A 24,404-nucleotide genomic window follows, 5' to 3' on the forward strand; every position below is an offset into this window, starting at 1 on the left:
CAAAGTCTCCTCTTAACAGTTGTTCTAGAGGTGAGAAGGTGTGTCCAAACTTTTGGTCTGTACTGTATATATATATATATATATATATATATATATATATATATATATATATACTGTATATACATACACACTAGAGATGAAAATTAGAGAACAGTGTATGATCACTTGCTTCTTTCAGAAATAATGTAATCTACATTGATGAACAGTCAGTAAGTTTTTTGTAAGGGGTACATCATGCCACTAGGACAGTATTTTACAAAGATCCAAAGTTTATCAGCATAAAACCTTTATTTTGCCCAAAACGTGATGATCATAGTTAGAGAACAGCAATGACTGTAGCACAGAGAAAGATTATAACTACATTTTCTGAAGGTAACAACAGTCACCAATCAGTAGGACGTGTGCAGGCCTTTGCTTTGAATGACTTCAGCACATCTGCGGCCACAGGACATCACTAGTCTCTCACAGTGCTCTGGTGTGATTTGGATCCACTGTTGTTCCAGTCTCTTCCACAGTTCTTAGACTGTTGTGGGTTTCTTGGCTATAACTTTGTCACCATGGTTCTGATACACACTTGCATTCACTCTGCCATGTACAGTAGCTATATGAGATGTCCAACTCCTGCAGCAGAAAACATTTCCCAAGCCATGACACTTTCTCCACCACCTTTCACTGACTTGTTCACACACTTTAGGTTCAGTTTTTCCCCAGTTTGTCAACAAACATAATGTTTCCTATCAGACCCAAATAAATTAAACTTTCATCACTAAAATGAACTGTGAGCACTTCTCTTCTGTCCACACAATATGCACCTTACCAAAGGTGAGTCTATCCTTTTGATTCTTTCTGCTAATGAGAGGTTTGGTCACTGCAGAGTGGGCTTTCAGTCCAAATGCTCTTAAATGTTGTGACACTGATGACGAGAAGAGATCCTTGCCTGTTCAGAGCTGAACTGGCAAGCAATTCCAGCTGCAGTTGTAGGAGGTGGTCAGGATACCTGCACTCCTTCTAGGTATTGTCTTAAAGTGTATCGCATAATGTATGTTTTAGACTACTTTAAAGTGTAAGCTATGCTGTGTCATAAATGTATCATAGTTGTATGCATAGGAATTGATAGAATGTTTGTTAGTGGCAGGAAGAGTAAGATGCAGGTGCTAGCAAGCACAGAAGTGGATACTTTTAGTATCTAAGGGAACAGTGCTCCCTGTTCCAGGTGTATGTTAGACAGCCCAACGCCTCCCCTCCAGTTGACAGTGTGTGGTTTAACCCGGCAGAAAAAGTGCGAGAAAGAGTCTGTGAGGGGACAGACTTTTCTGAGGGAGATATAGGACTGTTTGTGCCGCTGACATGGTTTAATCTTGTGGGTCGCTGCCTGAGGAGAATCCGAAAGGCACGGAGTGGTAAGATATATGGTGCCAGCTGCAAGACTTCCGTGAGTTGGACCGTGAGAGAAGCCAGACTTTAGCCAGGCCAGGGCCCGTAAAAAGGGAAGGCGTCAACCAGAGGAGCCCAGCCACCAAGTGACAGAAGAGAAGAAAATTTCTCTCTTGCATCGCCCGGAAAAGTATTCACCAATGAACCCTGCTGTCCCCAGAGAGACAGTTTCTCACAACAGTACCTTGAGTCTGCATTTGTGCACCTTGGTTAATGTGTACTGTAAGCCACAGTTATTAGAGCGCGGTAGCCGTGCGGCCCCAGTAGTGGAGGCCAGTCAGATTGTAGCGTAGTGTAGCTAAGGGGCACTTTGCACACTACGACATCGCAGGTGCGATGTCGGTGGGGTCAAATTGAAAGTAACGCACATCCGGCGTCGCAGGCGATATCGTAGTATGTAAAGCCTTTTTGATACGATTAACGAGTGCAAAATCGGCGTAATCGTATCATCGGTGTAGCGTCGGTCATTTCCATAATTTGATAATTACAGATGTTACGATGTTGTCCCTCGTTCCAGCGGCATCACACATCGCTGTGTGTGAAGCCGCAGGAGCGAGGAACATCTCCTGCCTGCTTCCTGCGGCTCACGCCAGCTATGAGGAAGGAAGGAGGTGGACGGGATGTTTACGTCCCGCTCATCTCCGCCCCTCCGCTTCTATTGGCCGCCTGCCGCGTGACGTCGCTGTGACGCCGCACAACCCGCCCCCTTAATAAGGAGGCGGGTCGCCGGCCAGAGCGACGTCGCAGGGCAGGTGAGTGCATGTGAAGCTGGTGTAGCGATAATGTTCGCTACGCCAGCTATCACCATGATATCGCAGCTGCGACGGGGGCGGGGACTATCGCGCTTGGCATCTCAAGCATCGGCTTGTGATGTCGTAGTGTGCAAATGCCCCTAAGTGTATGTTTGATGTTCTGTACTGTTCCCATTTTGTTTTATGATAGCTGAGGCGACGTTGCGTTGCGTGTCCCTGCCTGTAAATAAACCCTGTTTATCTATAGTTTTGTCTTGTGCCGTGACTTAGTCTGTGGTGGTGCCTGGGTCATCGCTTCACAGTGCCTTTAAACAATCACTCATGGAGATTTTCCGCATTGTCCTGTCTTTCGAGGGCGGCCAGCCTTCTTGGGGGACTTGAAAGAGTTTGTGACATTGTAAGGATGCAATAAGTTCAAAATCACAGACTTGGAACAACCAACGTCTCTTGCTATGGCTAATAGGGTCACCGCTTTGGCCTTCATCTGGACAACCTGCTGCTTGAGGGTTTCAGTCACTTAGGAACGGCACACCATTTTTGCAAAGTCAGTGCAAACTGGAAAGTTAGGCAGCTAGTTAAATAGAGTTTGTCAGATAATTAAGGAAATTAGCACCAGGTGCCAGATTAGCACCAATAACTTGCAGGTATCTGAAAGTATTCTCTAACTTTGATCACTGTTCTTTTTCATTTATCTAATTTACATTTTTCTTATGTGCCTTAGAGAAAATTCAATTTATGAAATAAGCTTAAAATACTGCGAGTTTCCTCATGTTAGAATATAATCACATAGGACTACAAATTGACCTTAACATTTAGGAATTTGTGTGTTTTCTAATTTTGATCTCCAATATCTATATCTATCTATCTATCTATCTATATATATATATACAAAGACACATATAAAGGTTTTATAATAAGTATTATTCATTTTACTTTAAAAATAATTATCTCATTATGATTCCATATCCAGACTTTAAGTGTTTCCTAAAATTCTCATTTTTCACAGGACAACCTTGAATAACGGAGGAATGTAGTCATCCTTAGCGAGGTTTGCAGCATATTCAGGCTCAGTGACTCTATTCAAATGAGTCTAGGATTAATTATTCATATTAGTTAGGCAGCTATTTATACTTGGAAGACCAAGAACATAACATATGGCTAAGAATGGCCTTATTTTGGAGGTAGAATAAGGGCACTACTGATTTTTCCCATCTTCTTCTACTGAATGTACACAAGCATCATATCCTTGACTATTTAAGACAACCGTTCAGTTTTTCCTGACAGGTTTTCGCACTCATGCTCCTCCATAAACAGTTCCTGAACTCAATTAACATCAGGTCTTGTTCCATTATTCTGTACATGATCTCTCTGGTACTGTATTTAGCTTGAGAGCCAAATTAGGATATAAAAGGCAGTGTCAAAGCACTTTACAGTAGAAGATAAGAAAAAGTCCACTTGTCTGAAAGAGTAAACAATTGTTCCTTATGATCGGACCCTTAAGCTGGTGTCACACTAAGCGACAGCGACAACGACGTCGCTGTTACGTCACCATTTTCGGTGACGTAACAGCGACCTTGTAAGTCGCTGTTATGATCGCTGCTTAGCTGTCAAACACAGCAGAAGCAGCGATCATAACGTCGCTACATGTGCAGAGAGCAGGGAGCCACGCTTAGCGCTGGCTCCTTGCTCTCCTAGGTGCAGTACACATCGGGTTAATTAACCCGATGTGTGCTGCAGCTACATGTCACAGTGCAGAGAGCAGGGAGCCGCGCACACTGCTTAGCGCTGGCTCCTTGCTCTCCTTGCTACAGTATACATCGGGTTAATTACCCGATGCATACTGCAGCCACATGTCACAGTGCAGGAGCCGGCACTGGCAGCAAGAGCGGAGGCTGGTAACCAGCGTAAACATCGGGTAACCAGGGAAAGGACTTCCCTTGGTTACCCGATGTTTACGCTGGTTACAGCTTACCGCAGCTGCCAGTGCCGGCTCCTGCTCGCTTCATTTCGTCGCTCTCTCGCTGTCACACACAGCGATGTGTGTGTCACAGCGGGAGAGTGACGACCAAAAAATGAAGCTGGACATTCAGCAACGACCGGCGACCTCACAGCAGGGGCCAGGTCGTTGCTGGATGTCACACACGGCGACAGCGACGGGACGTCGCTGCAACGTCACAGAAAATGGTGACGTAGCAGCGACGTCGTTGTCGTCGTCGTTATGTGTGACACCAGCTTTACACTTGCTATTTATGATTCCTATCCAACAAATACACTTGCTCTGTCTAATATTACTCTACAAATGATTTTGAAAGTTGTTTTCCACTTACGTTTTCCATTGTTTAGATCTTGATCATATCCCATTGGGCTAAAATACTCAAAGATGAATACGGTCACTGCTACAACAGATAGACACATGACAAACATCATCATCCAGACTGCTGGGCTGTATGGTTCTGTAAAGGCAAATAAATATGATAATTAGTGCTGAGCGACCCTGAAAAGTTAAGCTTGGAGTTCATACCAAATACAGACTTTACTAAAAAAATCACTGTTCGTGTTTGGAGTTCGGGTGCTCTAGGTATGCAAACTTGAGCGGGCATCTCTGTGCTCCGGTACGCTTGGTGCTCGGCCCAGTGCGAGCCACTTCCTGTGTTTGAATGGATCTCATTGGAGGTGACAACAGCGTTATCGTTTTTAGAAGCACCCCGAAAAAAAAAAGGAAAAACCATTCCACCCTCCCAAGGAAGTGCTTTTTATTTATGGCTGGCTGTTTGTGGGCGAAGACTTGAAATGCCCAATTAGTGATTTCTATTGGGGTTCAGGTCAAGTTGGGGTCCCAAACTGAATTTTATCTAAACTGAACTTCGGGTTCGCTCATCTCTAGTTTTAATAAATCCACATTCACACACCTATGTGTCATGGTTGATGATTCACAGACAGGCTACAGTTGTTCAGACCCAAAATGCAACAATCTCATAGGGATGTATGAGTCCGTCAAGTTTATGTTGGAAGACCTGTGGTCAGTCCGTCTGTGCATTGCAGTCCATACTCATTCCGTAACACATGGAAGTGTGAATGCAGCATTAGAAGGATTTTACCAAGGGTTCACCATATAATATTTGAACACAAGAGAAATAAGCCAAAGGCCAATATTACCAACTTTTAATATATAATTCTAAACTGACTGACAATAATTAGCCAAGTAGAGGGGTGCAACTATAGTAGAGGCAAGGTTGCAATAGCAAAAAAGGGGGCCAAAAAAGTCCTTTGACCGATATAAAAAAGACCAGCACTGTTAAAGATCCATGATAGTGGGTGGCCCATGAGATTGAAGTTATGTCACTGGCCAAGAGGCAAATTACTATTAGTATTTTCTATTATGGTTCCTACTGAATTTCCAAGAGTATATTCTACAATCTATTTGACTCTAGGATTATATGTTTGGACAATAGAAGAATAAGAAGGTAAAAGAAGGTAAAATAATATAAGAAATAAAAATAAAGAAGGTAAAAGAATATACACGTATTACTCAATATATTTCAAGAGCTCTAGAAATGTTCTACAGATCTCACCCAGGAAAGCTGAGGGGGACACAGTTCCATTGCTACGTGATACCAGAACGCTGATTCCAGTCTCAACAAAGGGAACTGAGAAATCCACAATCTCTGAACGCTCTTCATTTATGGTTAGAGACCCAATAGCAAGGTGAGCACGCTGATAATAAACCTAAGCAGGTAGGGAGAGAAAAAGAAATAAGCCAGGATGTGTTACATGAAAGTGGTAAAGTATGGGACATGGCATGGAAGAGGATTAAACCACGCGTGCCTTTACTTGCCTCCAAATAATATACACTATTATGTTTTGCAATGTGATATTATTTAACATTGCATTGTACTGTTCATGCCATGCATCCACAGTCTGAGCACCCCATGGCAAGTTTGGGCAACATTGTCTCATAGGTGTTATTATTCCTGTGTAAGTTTTTGACATTAGAAACATTTATGACATGCTGCAAAAAAAATGTGGCGTTAGGTAGAAGGGGTCAATTTGGTACCTTGAGCCTGACTTGGTAAATGCTGCAATACCAAAAAAATTGAGCTGTAGAGTCTGTAGATAGGGTCGAAATGTGTCCATATAACCATGTGTGTTTGGGGTCTCTAAGGCAGGAATGCACAATCTGTGGCCAGGTGGTCACATGCGGCCCGTGATGCTATTCTTTGTGTCCCCTGAAAGCTTTACGAATGCAGTTGCATAGAGTGTCACCATGATGAGGCCTGTGCGGAAGGGGGGCTTACCGATGCCAGCAGCTATTTCAGCTGGATCTGTGTTCGAGGATATACATTCAGCTGAAATGTATTGCAGCTCTGAACTGCAATATCCGCTTCCATACAGTGGTCAGCAACTTTTGTTGGTATGCAAGTCACTGGTGGCGCAAGGCAGTGCCTTCATGCATTTCCCAACACTTGCAGACTGAGGTCAGCTGCCAGCTTCTGCGGCTATGGAAGATGATGCCGGGGAAAAGTGAGTAGAATGTATTTTCTTTTTCTATATTTGTTGGAAAAGAGCCGCAGAACAGGGATATTATTGCTGGAAGAAGCCCAGGATGGTGCACATTATACCAGGATTGGGGATTTATAATACTGGATGCCAAAGATGGGGGACATTATACTGGGAAAGGGGATGTACATTACTGGAAGAGGCCACCAAAGGGGAAAATTATAACTGGATGAGGGACACATATTACATGAAGGGGCTCAGGATGAAGGACATAATGCCAGGATGGAGGACATATATTACTGGAAGGGGTCCAGGATGGGGTAAATTGTACCAGAAATGGCCCAGGATGGAGTAAAATATACCAGTAAACGGAGACATTATACCAGGAAGGAACTCAGGATCAAGGACATTTTACCAGGAAAGGGAGACATTATACAGTGGCATGTAAAAGTTTGTGCACCCCTGGTCAAAATTAGTGTTATTGTGAACAGTTAAGCAAGTTGAAGATGAAATGATCTCTAAACGGCATAAAGTTAAAGGTCACACATTTCCTTTTCATTTTAACCCCTTAACGACCGCGGGCCGTAAAATTACATCCTAGCAGTCATAACGTTACTGCCCGCGGTCTGCCGGCAGCATCATGCTGCGATCGACACACATCTCAGCTGATTTTCACAGCTGAGATGTGTGCCTGCTAGGCACGAGCAGAATCGTTATCTGCTCGTGCCGTTTAACCCCTTATATGGCGCTGTCAATATGTGACAGCGCTATTATAAGCGCGATCGCGGTAAACATTTACTTACCGCCCGATCCTGGAAGTCACGTGACGCGATCACGTGACTTCCGATAGTTGTCATGGTTGCACAGGGTCATGTGATGACTCCTGTACTACACCTGACTTGCTTTCACTTTCGCTGTGCCAGCGGCACAGCAAAAGAGAAAGAGAGCGTATCTGCTGTTTACAGCCTTGTAGCTGTGATCAGCAGATAGTGCAGAGCGATCGGAATGCTGATCGCAATAGCCCCCTAGGGGGACTAGTAAAATAAAAAAAAAAAGTTAAAAAAAAGTTAAAAAAATTAATAAAAAACAAAAAAACCTAAAAGTTCAAATCACCCCCCATTCGCCCCATTGAAAATTAAAGGGTTAAAAAAATAAAAAATATACACAGATTTGGTATCGCCGCGTTCAAAAACATCCGATCTATCAAAATATAAAATCAATTAATCAGATCAGTATACGGCGTAGCGGCAAAAAAATTCCAAACGCCAAAACGACATTTTTTTTGTCGCCACAACTTTTGCGCAAAATGCAATAAGAGGCAATCAAAACGTAGCATCTGCGCAAAAATGGTACCGTTAAAAACGTCAGCTCGAGACGCAAAAAATAAGCCATCACTGAGCCATAGATCCCGAAAATGAGAACGCTACGGATCACGGAATATGGCGTAAAACGTGCGCCACTTTTTTCGGACAAACTTCCGATTTTTTTTAACCCCTTATATAAAAGTAAACCTATACATGTTTGGTGTATACGAACTCACACTGACCTGAGGCATCACACCCACACATCAGTTTTACCATACAGTGAACACAGTGAATAAAATATCTCAAAAACCATAGTGCTATCGCACTGTTTTTGCAATTTTTCTGCATTTGGAATTTTTTTGCCGTTTTCCAGTACACTATATGGTAAAACTGATGGTTTCAATTAAAAGTACAGCTCGTTCCGCAACAAATGAGCCCTCACATGACCATATTGGCTGAAAAATAAAAAAGTTACGTCTCTCAAAAAAAGAATGGCGAAAAAAAAAAACGGAAAGCGAAAAATCGGCCGGTCGTGAAGGGGTTAAGCAAAAAAAAAAAAGTATTTTCATCTTTTATATTTTAAAAATTACAAAAAGGAAAATGGGCCAATGAAAAAGTTTGGGCACCCTTGGAAATTTGTGTGCTCAGATAACTTTGACCAAGATTTCAGACCTTATTTAGCCTGTTAAGGTTATAGCTTGTTCACTATCATCATTAGGAAATGCCAGGTGATGCAAATTTCATAACTTTATAAAAACCAAGCCTCCTTTAGCCTTGTGCCAAAACAACAGCAGCCATGGCTTCTTCTAAGCAGCTGCCTAGCACTCTGAAAATGAAAATGGTGGAGGCCCACAAATCAGGAGAAAGCTATAAGAAGATAGAAAAGTGTTTTAAAGTTGCCCTTTCCTCAGTTTGAAATGTAATTAAGAAATGTCAGTTACGAGGAAGAGTAGAGATCAAGATAAGGTCTGGAAAACCAAGCAAAATTTCTGTGAGAGCTGCTCGTAGGATTGCTAGAGAGGCAAATCCAAACCCCTGATTGACTGCAAAAGACCCTCAGGAAGGTTTAGCAGACTCTGGAGTTGTGGTACATTGTTCTACTGTTCAGAGGCATCTGCACAAATATGGCCTTCATGGAAGAGTCATCAGAAGAAAACCTCTCCTGCATTTTTACCATAAAATTCAGCGTCAGAAGTATGCAAAAGAACATCTAAAGAAGATGATGTATTTTGGAAACAAGTCCTGGGAAGCTATGAGGTTAAAAAAGAACTCTTTGGCCACAATGATTGATGTGGAGAAAAAAGGACACAGAATTTCAAGAAAAGAGTATCTCATCAACCATTAACCATGGGGGTGGATCAATCATGTGGTGGGGTTCTGCTGAAGCCAATGGCATGGAGAACATTTTACGGGTAGAAAAAAGAATGGATTCAATGAAATTTCAACTAATTCTTGATGCAAACATAACGCTATATGTAAAAAAGCTGAAGTTGAAAAGAGGATGGCTTCCACAAATGGATATTATCCTAAACACATGTGAAAATCCATAATACACGACCTCAAAAGGTGCAAGCTGAAGGTTTTACAATGGCCCCTGATCTGAACATCATTGAAAATCTGTGGCTAAACCTCAAAAGAGCAGTGCATGCAAGACGACTTAGGAATCTCACAGAACTGGAAGACTTTTCCAAGTAAGAATGGATGAAAATATCTCAAATAAGAATTCAAACCCTCTTGGTTGGCTACAAAAAGCGTTTATAAGCTATGACACTTGCCAAAGGGGGTGCTACTAGGTACTAGCTGTGTAGGGTGCCCAAACTTTTGAATCGACCCATTTTCCATTTTTGTTAATTTAAAAATGCAAAACATGAATATATATATATATATATATATATATATATATATATATATATATTCCCCTAAAATACAAAGGAGAGGTGTCATCATTAACGTCATGCCTTTCAGAGATCATTTCATTTTCAACTTGCTTAGCCGTTCACAATAACAGTAATTTTGACTAGGGGTGCCCAAACTTTTTCATGCCACTGTAGTAGGAAAGGACCCAGGATGGAGACATTATACCAGGATTGGGAACAATTGTTACTGGAAGGGGCCCAGGATGGGGGACATTATACTAGGAAAAGGCCCGGGATAGAGGACATTATTCCAGGAAGGTGCCCAGGAAAGGGGACATTAATACAGGAATGGGCTAGGATGGGGGACATAATGCTAGGATAGAGGACATATTTTACTGGAAGGGGTCCAGGATGGGGGAAATTGTGCCAGAAAGGAAATAGTCTATAAACAATAGTTGATCAGTTCACCAGATCCAAAGTTCATTCAGTGTCCTGCAGGATAAGGTGTGGTGCTCGGACAAAGATCTCTGTACCAGAAAGGGCCCAGGATGGAGGAAATTATACCAGTAAAGGGAGACATTATACCAGGAAGGAGCTCAGGATCAAGAGCATTTTACCAAGAAATATCTGATCTGGCTGTATGACAAGCTATAGTGGCATCTAAGGGGAAAACGTTTCTCCTCATGGAAACTGACAAACCAATCTGACTGTCGCTGAGCATTGCTACTTCCAATAGGTGGCACTAGAGTTCGTCGCCTTCCTCCCTGGAGAGACAACTTGCATATTTCCCAGAGGAGCATTGCAGCTATAAGACTCCTCATCGACAGCCAGATTAGTTTGGCAGTCTCCGCAAGGAGAAAAGTTTTCCCCTTAGACAACACTATAGTTTCTCACACAGCCAGATCAGATGTCATACTGTGCACTGATGAGGGGCAATAACCCCAAAACACAGTGTCTGCAAATTGAGGTTCTGATCTGGCAATAATCCTAAGTCATATGACTAGGCTCATTAAAGGGTCACTTGTGACTTTTAGGATTGCTACTTCCAATAGGTGGCACTAGAGTTCGTCTCCTTCCTCCCTAAAGAGACAATTTGCATACATTCCTTGCTCAGAGTGACATGCCAGTATAGGCAGAAGGAGGCTTATAAGCCATGCAGTGCTCCTATGGGAAATTAAATATGCAAATTGCCTCTTCAGAGAGGAAGAGGTCTTAAACTCTAGTGCCACCTATTGGAAGTTGCAATCTAAAAGTCAGTATCTTAGCCATATGACTTAGGATAAAAGCAAAACCAGAATCTCAATTTGCAGACACGTGTTTCGGGGTGTTACCCCTTGAGTTGCTTTCTTTGAAGAGACAATTTGCATATTTGATTTCCCAGAAAAGCATTGCATGGCTTATAAGCCTCCTTTCACTGGCATGTCAGGCATGCCACTTTGCACAAGGGTAATGTCATCGCAGGCATCCCTACTGTATACCGCTTCCTCCTCCTGGCAGGGATTCTAGTGAACTCCCCCTCCCGGCTGCTCAGCAGTGGCATCGGCATCTGTCCTCTCTGCCTGCTCCCAGGGCCTGTGCACGCTGCACAGGTTTTCCGGGAGCACACTTAGGGTGCGCATCCCTACTCTTAAAGAGCCAGGGTGCTCTAAACTGTAAGTGCCTCTCAGCCTATGGCTGAGATGCACTAAGTTCCAAAGGCATGTTCCCCCTATGGGAGATGCCTGGCAAAGTGGTCTATTGCTAAAGGAACTCTGCTAGTTGCCAGGTCCTGTCTTTTTCCCTGTATCCTGTATTCTAGATACAAAAATTTTGCAACATCAAAAACGCACCAAACACTGATCGTGGGAAAGTAGCCTTAGAGTAAACCGTCAAGACATTTTTTCTCCTAAGAGACTTAAACACTTAAATAGACAGACAAAATACCTGGGCCTCAGTGTTAGGGGTACTTTGCACGTTGCGACATCACTATTGCGATATCGTCGGGGTCAAATCGAAAGTGACGAACATCCGGCGCCGGTAACGGCGTTGCAACGTGTAAAGTCTAGAAGCACCGATAAACGATCGCAAAAGCGTCGAAAATCGGTGATCTGTGTAGTGTCGGTCATTTCCATAATTTCGCTGCAGCGACAGGTACGATGTTCCTCGTTCCTGCGGCAGCACACATCGCTGTGTATGAAGCCGCAGGAGCGAGGAACATCTCCTAACCTGCGTCCCGCCTGCAATGAGAAAGGAAGGAGGTGGGTGGGATGTTTACGTCACGCTCATCTCCGCCCCTCCGCTTCTATTGGCCACCTGCCGTATGACGTCGCTGTGACAACGCATGACCTGCCCCCTTAGGAAGGAGGCGGGTCGCCAGCCACGTCGCAGGGCAGGTAAGTGCGTGTGAAGCTGCCGTAGCGATAATGTTCGCTACGGCAGTTATCAGAAGATATCGCATCTGCGACGGGGGCAGGGACTATCACTCTCGGCATCGCTACAATCGGCTAGCGATGTCGCAGCTTGCAAAGTACCCCTAAGTGAATAGTACATATTTTCTGTTTGCACCACAAGTGTTTTCTTTGCACCCCAGCACTCCAAATATAATATATTTTGGATATAGTTATTGAAATAAGAAGTAAAACATGTAACCGACTCACCTCGCCAATCATTCCATTCCACACGCCACGCACAAGTTTGCCATGCTTGCCATTTGTCACAAGGTAAAGATCATACGAGAATTTAACTGTACGTGCCAACTTCTTCAAGATGTCAATACAGAAGCCTTTACAGCACAGCTTGGAGTAAGGCTCGCCTGAACTGCTAGGGTAGAATAGGAAAGAAATCTGTAAGCTTTACAAAACAAAGAAGCAAAGAGTAAGGACCTTTTAGCACTGCTTTTGAGCAATACGTCCAGTTATTCCATATGCGTCCACCTATAAATAGGATTGAGAAAAACCAAGACGATATACTGCAATGACATAACCAGGGTTCAGATGAACTCCATTTGTGTTTCTTCTCTGAAAGTCTTCTCATTCAGTCGTGCACAAAAGCGTAGTCTGCTATGTTCCTGTGCCCGTCTAAACAACCTGGCATTTTCAGACAACAAACAAAGACTATATTTGATCTGCAGTCATGTAATTGCAGTCTATGGCCCCGTCAGAAATTTGTCTAAATCTCAGTTTTAGGAGAATTCAGATAGAACCCCCAGAAGGGCAGTATAGACAGGGCCTACGTGAAATAAAAAGTAGATTTAATTTTATGAATAATTATCCAAAGTAATTATTTTTCACATGCTCTGTATAGTTTGCTGTTGACTAGCTCCCGTTACCTTAATGTCAGGTTGCTCTGTTTTCGGCAAGGCACGGTGTTCCTCACGCAGTCTCCTGTGATTGGATCTGTGTTTTCGACAATAACAAAAGGTCTCTCTTCCAAGGTGGCCACAGTTAGGTGACGAGTATCGGCCACAAGCTGATGACCTATGCCATATCGTGGCCATACTGGATACTTCATACGTATTATACCATGTTCCCACCTGCCAACCTAGAGAAGAGGGACAGATTTTGTTTAGCTGTGCATATTTCTTTCAATAGTTGGCACCAACTATAGAAAAGGGTCTTACCTCCTCCCATACCCGCTGTGGTGTCAATGTAATGACCAGCATAGATGGGTTTAGTAGAAATCCACGGGTATTGAAGGATAGGTCCCTCTCCTGCCACACTATATTCAGCATATGCCTAAGACATGAGAACAGTTTTAGGAGAGTAGAGGAAATACAGTAAGTGAATCGAAAAAGACAAAGGGCAAGAAAAAAAAATGGAGAAAATAAAATATGACCTCCTGACAGATGAAAGAATGCTAATAAAATGTTGTAAGAGTGAATTCAACTTGTGTTGTTAACTATGACATTTGTTTAGTAAGTACATTACCTATACAAAGTGTCATTTCCTTGCATCTGTCCTGGTGTCAAACAGGTTCCTCCAGGATTAGGCAGGTCACCATGTTTCTGCAAATAGTTCCTAGCCGCTGCGGCAATTACTGCTATTCCATCCCGAACCTTTTGCCGTAGGCTCCTCCGCCAACCATCGGTCACCACACTCACAAGTCCCACAGGGAAGAATTCAGCAGGATGTTCTGGAGATCCAATTGTAAAACTTGGTACAATCCAAATATAGTCTGGTCCAAGCAGTCCAGCTTCACCAGCAATTGGGAAAAGCTCTTCAGCCTCTTCTCTGGAGCAAAATAGTAGAAGCACAGGAGCGGAAATTTGTCGGAGAACTCTCTGAGTCCCCCTGGTACCAGTTCCTGGCTCTAATATCAGTTCATCTTGAGGACCCCAACCCGGCTGAATAGATTCACACAAAACTCTTACTGTCTTCAAGAATAACCGGTGACCAGGATAATGACTTGTAATGACAGAAAATGGACCAAGGTCATATTCCTCCAATACTTTGAAGATGACAATGAGCTGCTGTTCCAGTGAGGCTGCCATCTGCAGGAAGGAAGATTTCGGCTCCTGGGAAGATCATGACAATTTTTTATTTTATATGGGTATTAAAAAGTCAAATAAAAGTGCTCAAGTTTTAACATTTGTCATTTTACGTATAATTTCATAAAAGGGAACAAGTTATATACAAAAAGACAGCAGATGTTAGTCAACGAAACATTTATATAACTTTTGCCATCAAGTAACCCTAATTTCCATATACTGTGATTCGGAGAGAAAATTAAAAATGCTGAAAGACAGAAGCAGATGCGTCATCAGCTGTGAAACTACTTGTTTTCTTTGATTTCTTCAAAGCTGCTGCTCTCTGTTGTAAGCAGAAATAAACTCACTAATTAAATACAAACCGAGATTAAATTCAGCATCGTGAACAACCCTCGCACGCAGGTACAGGAGTCCAAAAACTCAGAAAATTCATTATTTAAGTTTGGTAAAGTAGCGGTAAAATAATTGGGTGGTCGCCAGGGTCCAGTGAAGTAAGGAGAATCACGTCTGCACCAATGAATGGAAGAATCCATAAATATGACATGATGAGAGATACGTTTTCTGTGAACATCTTGCAAAGTGAAGCTGGTTCATTGGTAAGTAATAAAGAAGATAAAACTAAAGGGGGCTTTACATGCTACGATATCGTTAATGTTTTGTCGTCGGGGTCAAATTGTGTTAGTGACGCACATCCGGCGTCATTAACGATATTGCAGCGTGTGACACTGACCAGCGACCTTAAGCGACCTCAAAAAAGGTGAAAATCGTTCACCATGGAGAGGTCGTCCCAAACTCAAAAATCGGTAAGGGTTGTTTATCCAGGTGGTTCATCGCTCATGCGGCAGCACACATCACTGTGTGTGACACCGCAGGAGCGAGGAACGTCTCCTTACCTGCCGCCGGCCACAATGCGGAAGGAAGGAGGTGGGCGGGATGTTACGTCCTGATCACCTCCGCCCCTCCACTTTGATTGGCCGGCCACTTAGTGACGTTGCGGTGACGTCGCTGTGATGCCGGACGTCCCTCCCCCTTGAAGGAGGGATTGTTCGGCAGTCACAGCGACGACGACGACCAGGTAAGTATGTGTGACGCTGCCATAGCGATAATGTTCGCTACGGCAGCGATCACAAACAATCGCATGCGCGACGGGGGCGGGTACTTACACGCTAGCTATCGCCACAAATTGCTAGCGATATCGCTACCGTGTAAAGCCCCCTTTACTGTATATAAGAAGAGATCGTCAACATACATTAAAGAATAGTTAACTACTGGGTGATTAGGAATAAAGGCTTAATGAGGGCCCATCAACAAAAATTTGGTATGTGCAGAAGATGGGTCCATGTATCAAAGAGAAAACGTTTCCCCTCCTATATTAATGTAGTTCATCCAGTTCACAGCCCAATCCAGTTAATAACTTTTAGTTTTATTTAAAAATTTCAGGTTAAACTAAATACAAAGACAAAACCAGTTCACCGTTGCGGCTGAAGGTGTGAAGATGCATGGAACTCCATTATGACCAAACGTAATGAATCCAAAAAATTAAGAGGGGTTGGCTTGAGGTTCTTTAAAACCAATCTTTTATTAAAATACTTTAAAAATAGATCTCATATTGCATGAAATGGCAACGCGTTTCGAACGCATGCCGGCCATCGTCTGAGCACAGACAAAGAACGTTCGAATTGTGTTGCCATTTCTTCAATGCAATACTAGATCTATTTTTAAAGTATATCAATAAAGGATGATTTTTAATGGTGGTGGACACCATTCTTTAGATACAGGTAAAGTACAAATTTCACATTGTTCAACGCATTTTGAACTCTCAGGTCTGTTTGTAGTATAAAAAAAATCTGCACTTTATTTACCCTTTCCCTGTTCATCGATGTGCCACCGGTGCTATTTCGCTTATTGAATATAGGTTGCAGCCGTGATGTCACATAATAAGTGCTGGAGCCAATCACTGAGGCTCTGCCTATGTAGAAGGCACAAGCTACTGATGTAAGAAGGTGGTCGTTGTATGGAGACCCACACCTGAAGACGCCGACCATGTTGTTTTAATGTGAATGTTGTTATGTACCATGTCATGTGAAGTAGTCTGCATAGTAATGATTAGCATGCTGATCTGGGTAACTCATCTGCAGCCTACGGCAGGGACACCAGGGGTTAAGGATAGGTTTAAACCCTGGGAGGAGGTTTAGAGGGTTAAGTCTCTGAGAGAGGAACAGGAAGGAGGAAAAGGAAAATGGCTGTGTAAAAAAGAGGTTGAGTGGTGTACGGGGGTCGGACCGATCCCCTGCAGGTAGGTTCCCCAGACAGACGGGGCTGCTGGATGTAGGGGTATGTGGAACCCTAGGAGTACAGGAAGCATAGAGCTGGGAAACTGGAAGGAAGAGTCAGGGCCATGCCAGTCTGTGAAATGTGAGAATACAGCTTTGTATAGAGAAGACGAACAGTGCAAGTGGAAGTTAAGCTTAAAGGAGAAATGTTTTATTATCTGTAATCTGTGAAGAAAGTGTTGATATAAGTATAATTTCCGTCTGAAGAAAAGCCGCATTGTGTTATCTGAAATCTTGGGACAGACGCTCAGAGGCGAAAAGGGACCAAAGTACCTCAACCAGCAAGTAAGTGGACGTACCCCACACGTTCAGTGGGCCCATGAGCTGCCTGTAACAGACTGGGCTGCACACAGACACTAGCCAGACCATGACTACAACGCTCCCTGGCACAATAAGAACAACCCGTGGAAGAAATAGACCCAGAGAGGTCCGTCAGTGAGCTACCAGAACGAGTGCCCAGGGATGCACCTACACCACGCCCCCGCAGGTCTCTGCCCGCCATACCTGACACTCGAGAAGAGGGACCTGCCGTCCCTTCTCCTCCACCTGCCCCACACGAGAGTATTGGGGTCAGAAGGTCCACGCGCCCTAACTTCGGTCAGCCCCCGCTCAGATACAGGGAGACCGCAATCCAGGGGTATTGTATGTTGATTGTGTAAATAGATGTGTGAATGAATACCAATTAACCGAGATTCTCACCTGATTCAGAATATTAAGTGGTAGCGGTTCACGGCTACCTTTCTGCAAAGTCCCCGTTGGGACCCTGTTGACGTTCCCATTTTATAGTTGAAAAATGATATGGTTGAGAACTTGCAGGCCAACCCAAAAACTATTGGGTCTTGTAAATAGCCCCTGACCAGCCTTTTCACCGGAAACCGGTGACTACCCTCCGGGTCAGGGGTCCCCTGGACGTGGGGCCTCTGAGAGAGACTGCCGAGGAAAGGAACTTATTACCCAGCCCATGTGGGCAACAGCCGGACCCAAACCCGTTTCCTGAACTGGGGAAAAGGGGTGCTGACTTGGTTTTTAGAGGCAGCACCAGGGCTAGGTTTGCTTGGGTGGGTTAAGGTGAAAAGGACCCGGTCCCATCCCGGTTAATAAAAATGTTTTACTGTAACGTTTAAGCAAACTGCTTCCCGTAAGGGAAGAAACCAAGCCTTCATATAATGTAAATATGTTATTATAATTGTAAATGATTTTATCTTTTTCAGTTCAAAAAGCAAAATAAACCGGTGGTGGTCGGAAAGCCCGCGGACGGTCTGTGTTTAACCAAGGGGGAGTGTGACGCCCTGGCCGGGCCAGGTAGTCACATATATAAGAGACTACTGGTGAGGGCCGCAGCTTATAGGCCCCAAATCTGGTGACAGGTACCCTTTAAAAGCATGAACAAATCCCAAATGACAACCTCCGCAAAAGTGTGATAACCTACTGTAATACAATACCCATATACAATTAATGCGCATAACAATTCAATACATGGAATAAATATGTGCAGTGTCACACAGCTAGCACAGAGACATACGTATAGCTAAATTCAACTCATTCTGTAATAAACCTGATATGGGCACTGCACAGAAGGATTAGTATAGAAGAGAAGATCGTCAGGGAGCCCTGAATAATGCTCTGTGCGACCGAGCCTGGAGCAGACCCAATATATCAGATGTGGCACTTATGATAACACACTCTTATAATATGCCCATAAGCAATAATGCACAATAACAATACATAGATTAAATACTCATCGTGCTATACAGTCAGTCATACGTATATCTTAATTACTGGCTATTATAGCTCACTGCTAACATGTCAGGGCATCTATGTGATCCAATCAAATAATGAAAAAAGTAATACATAGGATCCTATACCCAGTGTGATGATCCACTGAACCAGGAACTATCAATCCCTGTACAGATATAGATATGGGACAAGTGCAAAAATATGCCAAAAAGAACAGCAATATACATGTGCCGGGCTAAGAGAAAGGCGGTGAAGGACTGGGATAAATGCTCTGTGCGGCAAAGCATAAAGCAGGCCTGATGAGCCTGATATAGGTACTGCAAAAGAGTATGAGTAAAAGGGAAACCGTCAGCAAGCCAAAAGAAAACATTCTGTGCAGTGCTCTGCAACAGAGCATGAAGCAAAGCCAATATACCAGATGTGGCATTGCAGAGGGGGTATCAGAGTAGGAGGGAAGCCGCACGCTTATGGCTGCCATACATGGGGCTTCCCTCCTACTGTTATACCCCTCTGCAGTGCCACATCTGGTATACTGGCTCTGCTTCATGCTCTGCTGCACAGCGCAGCACAGAGCATTTACATACGGCTTGCTGATGGTTTCCCTTTTAGTAAAGAGATATTACACACAGGGATGACACAGCACAGGACAGTTTCTGTAGTGTAAAGCCCCCAACACACGCTTCAATATATCTCACAATCCGTCGTTGGGGTCAAGTTGTAAGTGAGGTATCTGCGTGTGACATCTACGTGCGATCAGAATTGAACGCAAAACCGTTGATCGCAAACACATCGTATCTTTGTCTAGAATTGAGCGTTTTGTTGCACGAAACTAGTCAATTGAAACGTGTGACATCCCTCATACGATTTTGATGTCTGAGGCTATGTGCGCAGGTGTGTGCTCTGCACCGCAGCTTAAAAAAGGTCCGCTTCAGAGCGCAGCTGAAAAGCTGCGTTCTGAAGCGCCTCACAATGTCTGTCATTCACTAATCTCTGTCAGTCGGTCACTATCTCTGTCCCTCTCTCTCTGTCCATGTCAGTCTATCCCTCTTACCCCCTCTCTCATACTCACCGATCTCCGGCGCGGCACTGCACGGCATTCACACTGCTCCGGCGGCTTTTACTGTTTTGAAAAAGCCGGCCGCCCATTAAACAATCTCGTATTCCCTGCTTTCCCCGCCCACCGGCGCCTATGATTGGTTACAGTGAGACACGCCCCCACGCTGAGTGACAGGTGTCACACTGCACCCAATCACAGTAGCCGGTGGGCGTGTCTATACTGTGCAGTGAAATAAATAAATAATTAAAAAAAAACGGCATGCGGTCCCCCCCAATTTTAATACCAGCCAGATACAGCCATACGGCTGAAGGCTGGTATTCTCAGGATGGGGAGCTCCACGTTATGGGGAGCCCCCCAGCCTAACAATATCAGCCAACAGCCGCCCAGAATTGCCGCATACATTATATGCGACAGTTCTGGGACTGTACCCGGCTCTTCCCGATTTGCCCTGGTGCGTTGAAATATCGGGGTAATAAGGAGTTAATGGCAGCCCATAGCTGCCAATAAGTCCTAGATTAATCATGTCAGGCGTCTATGAGACACCCTCCATGATTAATCTGTAAATTACAGTAAATAAACACACACACCCGAAAAATCATTTATTAGAAATAAAAACACAAACATATACCCTGGTTAATCACTTTAATCAGCCCAAAAAAGCCCTCCATGTCCGCCGGAATCCAGGATGCTCCAGCGTCGCATCCAGCGCTGCTGCATGGAGGTGACCGGAGCTGCAGCAGACACAGCCGCTGCTGTCACATAGTCGCATATAAGTCGCATATAATGTATGTGGCAATTCTGGGCGGCTGTTGGCTGATATTGCTGAGGGGCTCCCCATAACGTGGAGCTCCCCATCCTGAGAATACCAGCCTTCAGCTGTATGGCTTTATCTGGCTGGTTTTAAAATTGGGGGGGACCGCACGCCGTTTTTTTTAATTATTTAATTATTTATTTCACTGCACAGTATAGACACGCCCACCGGCTTCTGTGATTGGGTGCAGTGTGACACCTGTCACTGAGCGTGGGGGCGTGTCTCTCTGCAACCAATCATAGGCGCCGGTGGGTGGGGAAAGCAGGGAATACGAGATTGTTTAATGGGCGGCCGGCTTTTTCAAAACAGTAAAAGCCGCCAGAGTTATTATAACAGCCGTGCAGCGCCGGAGATCGGGGATCGGTGAGTATATGAGAGAGGGCTGCTCAATTCAGTTACTCACGAGTTTAGCGGTCACCGGTGAGTCCTTCACAGGTGACCGCTAATCAGGACGCGGCACAGACAGAGCCGCAGCATGACAATGAAGTCGGGTGAAGTTCACCCGAGTTCAATCTGACAGTGCGGCTCTGTCTGTGGCTGCTGTCATCTGCCATTCAGCTCTGCTACATGGCTGTCTGTGTCTGCTGTCAGCGGCCATGTAGCAGAGCTGAACGGCAGATGACATAATAAAAACGCATCCCTACACATTACACACGCTTGGCAAGTCAATTAAAAAAAAAAAAAAAAAAAGGGTGCCCAATGCATACATCACAGAACACATGATCTAAAGGATCACTCACAAAATTGATCAATTTAACATAGACTACTAACGCACGTGTGACAGCAAATGAACGACCTACGTGCAATCTCATAAGATCCCGTATGCAACCTGGGCGTGTCACATCGCAAATGCGATTGTACAACTAATTGCAACGTGTAAAGCAGGCTTTACAGGCAGACATTTGTACATTCTAATACCTGATCCTGTGCTGAGAGAGATTATGTCAGTGGCTTCTGCCTCCACTTCCTCTGGGTCCTGCTGGCTATGCTGTTCAGTTCCTGTCATCTGCTTTTCCTTTCTGGTCCTTCTGCTCTCCCTTCTTCTTGTTTGCTTAGCTCTCTCTTTCCTCTGCTTTTTGTGCTCTGTTGTCTCTCCTTGTCAGGTCTTTGCTTATTCTGCTCTGTTGTCTCCTTGTCAGGTCTTTGCTTATTCTGCTCTGTCTCTCCTTGTCATGTCTTTGCTTATTCTGCTCTGTCTCTCCTTGTCATGTCTTTGCTTATTCTGCTTTGTTGTCTCCTTGTCAGGTCTTTGCTTATTCTGCTCTGTTGTCTCCTTGTCAGGTCTGTGCTCTTTCTCCTGCACTGTTAGCTTTCATTTTCCCGCGGCTGTGCTGAACAAGCTGTCCCCTCTCCTGATTGGCTGTTCCCCTCCTGGCGGCTCTCACAGCTCTCTGGCTGGTAGAAGTCGCTGCCTGGCCACTCCCCCCTCTACAGCAGAGGCCGCGCTGTGCAGTGTGGGTGAGTTTGCTCCTCTGTGTTGTGCCTGCAGCTATTTACACAGTGCGGGCCCCCCCCTTAATCAGCTGCTTGGTGACGGCCCGGGGCAGCCCGCCCATGCTGGGAATGATGGAAAGTAAATGTGCACACACCGCGGGCAGCCACTCTGGGCCCATTTAGGTCACGGGCCCTGTAGCAGCCACGTGGTCTGCCTCTATTGATAGTACACCACTGGATAGAAGTCTCCTCTCTCTCCTACTCTGGCACAGCTACAATATTCACTGCTCTGTTAATCTGCATCCATAGTGGCACATTCCCTCCTTCTCTTGCTGAGTTTGTGCTAGGTGGTGAAGTCAGACTGATATCTGTGCAGCAGAAGTGATAATGACAGTAACACCTCTCCTACACAGGTGTCAGTCTGACTCCAACACCTAGCGCAAGCATGGTAGGAGAAGGAGGGAATGATCTACTATGGATGCAAATTAGCTCAGCAGTCAATAGTTGTGCTAGATATTACCTCTCCTGCAGAGGTGCAAATCTGACCAGTTTCACTGTCCCCCATCCTCACCCCCTGACACTCTCACTCCTCTCTAGTGCCTCAGAGTAGTAGTTTGGTGAGGCTGTGATGTGATTGGTGCTGGGTTATTGCAGAAGCTGCCCAGACCTCCTCTCATGGTCTTCGTGACTGGTTGAATATGAGGAAAGTGGCTATGCCATTTGCTGTTCCCATGATTTGGAGAGAACCCAAAAATCATAGTAATGACTACTACTTTTGTTTTGTCAAACCGAAGGGCTTTTCTACAAAGAGCAAACATAAGATTAATTACGCTGAACTTGAATCTGCGATCAGGCCAGTTCCACATGATGGTACCTTGCCAGTTCCTGTACCACCATTGTCTGGATTGGATAAAAATGAAGTAGAATATTAAGACTATGGAGCTAAAGGTACTGGCGAAGACATGGAGACCTCAAGTCAAGATGAGTATGTACCTGATGGAGCAGCCAGAACGCTTTACTCAACATGAATTAAATGATCTCATCACAGATCTTTCATTGTCAAAGATAAAGCTGAACGTCTTGCATCTAGGTTGAAACAGAAGAATCTAATTGATGATCATGTCAAAGTGTGTTATTACTGAAACAGAAGTAACACTTTAACACAATTTTTCACAGTTGATGGACCAATGGTGTACTGTAACAATGTGAATGGCCTCATTGAAGAACTTAATTGAGTATTTTGTTGCAGATTGGCGATTGTTTATTGACTCATCACAGAGACATTTGAAAGCAGTGTTGCTTCACAATGGAAATATGAAACTATCAAACCCTATTCCTCACTCATGTCATCTAAGGGAAAGTTATGAAAATCTGTCAGCTGTTTTGGATGCTATACAATATAAGCATCATCCAATGGAATATCTGTGGAGATTTGAAAGGGATTGGTCTGCTAATGGGAATGTGAGGTTCACAAAATATTGTTGCTCTCATGTTTATGGGACAGTTGAAATACAGTAGATCATTATGTTCGTCTGGAGACAGAGAAACATCTATGCTACTGGTAGAGACAATGTTCAGCATAATCCTTTAGTTGCTCCAACAAAAATCTTTCTTCCTCCACTACATAGAAAGTTGGGATTGATTAAAAACTTTGTGAAAGCCATGGCAAAGACAAATTTAAAAGGGTCCCAGTACATTTCACAGAAATTCTCCAGCAATTCTTCCAGCAAAACTGAAGGAAGGAGTATTTGTTGGTCCTCAGATCAGAGAGCTTATGAGAGATGATATGTTTGAGGAACTCTAAAAGATAAGGAACTGAGATCTTGGAAAAGCTTCAAGTGGATCTGTGAAAACTTCTTAGGAAAAAAATAAATCTCCAGAATATGTTGAAGGTGTTGAGGAACTTCTAAATGTATACCAGTGTCTTGGATGTCACGTCTCTGAAGATGCACTTTTTGCATTCACATTTAGATTTCTTCCCTCAAAATCTTGGGGATGTAAGTTATGAACAAGGCAAGCGGTTTCACCAGGACATTAAAGTACTGGAACACCGCTACCAGGGTTTTTAGAATGACTCAATGATGGCAGATTACTGTTGGATGTTAGATAGGGCCAACCCTGAAAAATCATATCAACAACATATATCACGATATCTTTTAATTTCTGCTCATATTTTGGTTTCTATTTTGCATGTGAAATTATTTTGATTCAATAAAAACTGTTTTGTAAGGTGAAGCATTTTTTTCTGATATGTAGATTACCATTTTCTTAACCCCTTAACGACCGCAGGCAGTAATATTACGTTCTAGCGGTTATAACATTACTGCCTGCGGTCTGCCGGCGGCAGCATGCCGCGATCGGCGCACATCTCAGCTGATTTTCACAGCTGAGATGTGTGCCTGCTAGGCACGAGCAGAATCGTTATCTGCTTGTGCCGTTTAACCCCTGTAATGGCGCTGTCAATATGTGGCAGCTCCATAATAATCGCATCGCGGTAAAGTTTTACTTACCGCCGATACCGGAAGTCACGTGACATGATCACGTGCCTTCCGGTGGTTGTCATGGTAGCACAGGGTCATGTGATGACTCCTGTACTAGACATGAACTACTTTCAGTTTCACTTGGCCCGGAGCCCAGTGAAGCAGAAAGTGACCATATCTGCTGTTTAGTGCTGTATAGCTGTGATCAGCAGATAGGGCAGAGCGATCGAATTGCTGATCCCTA

The 24,404-nt window shown here is 44.1% G+C and overlaps 1 protein-coding gene across 1 annotated transcript in view; it reads right to left on the reverse strand.

The window, feature by feature from the left end:
• The window catches only part of GRIN2C (glutamate ionotropic receptor NMDA type subunit 2C), a 113,944-nt gene that overhangs the window by 50,469 nt on the left and 39,071 nt on the right, over nucleotides 1-24,404 (reverse strand). The window contains exons 2-7 of the mRNA XM_075349659.1: nucleotides 13,749-14,335; nucleotides 13,442-13,556; nucleotides 13,151-13,362; nucleotides 12,480-12,642; nucleotides 5,759-5,912; nucleotides 4,514-4,639 (exon numbers count right to left, since the gene is read on the reverse strand). Coding sequence (XP_075205774.1) covers nucleotides 4,514-4,639; nucleotides 5,759-5,912; nucleotides 12,480-12,642; nucleotides 13,151-13,362; nucleotides 13,442-13,556; nucleotides 13,749-14,335 — 1,357 coding nt within the window. The remainder of the gene's footprint in view (nucleotides 1-4,513; nucleotides 4,640-5,758; nucleotides 5,913-12,479; nucleotides 12,643-13,150; nucleotides 13,363-13,441; nucleotides 13,557-13,748; nucleotides 14,336-24,404) is intronic.

Source organism: Anomaloglossus baeobatrachus, chromosome 5 (assembly GCF_048569485.1).
Source record: "Anomaloglossus baeobatrachus isolate aAnoBae1 chromosome 5, aAnoBae1.hap1, whole genome shotgun sequence".
NCBI lineage: Eukaryota > Metazoa > Chordata > Amphibia > Anura > Aromobatidae > Anomaloglossus > Anomaloglossus baeobatrachus.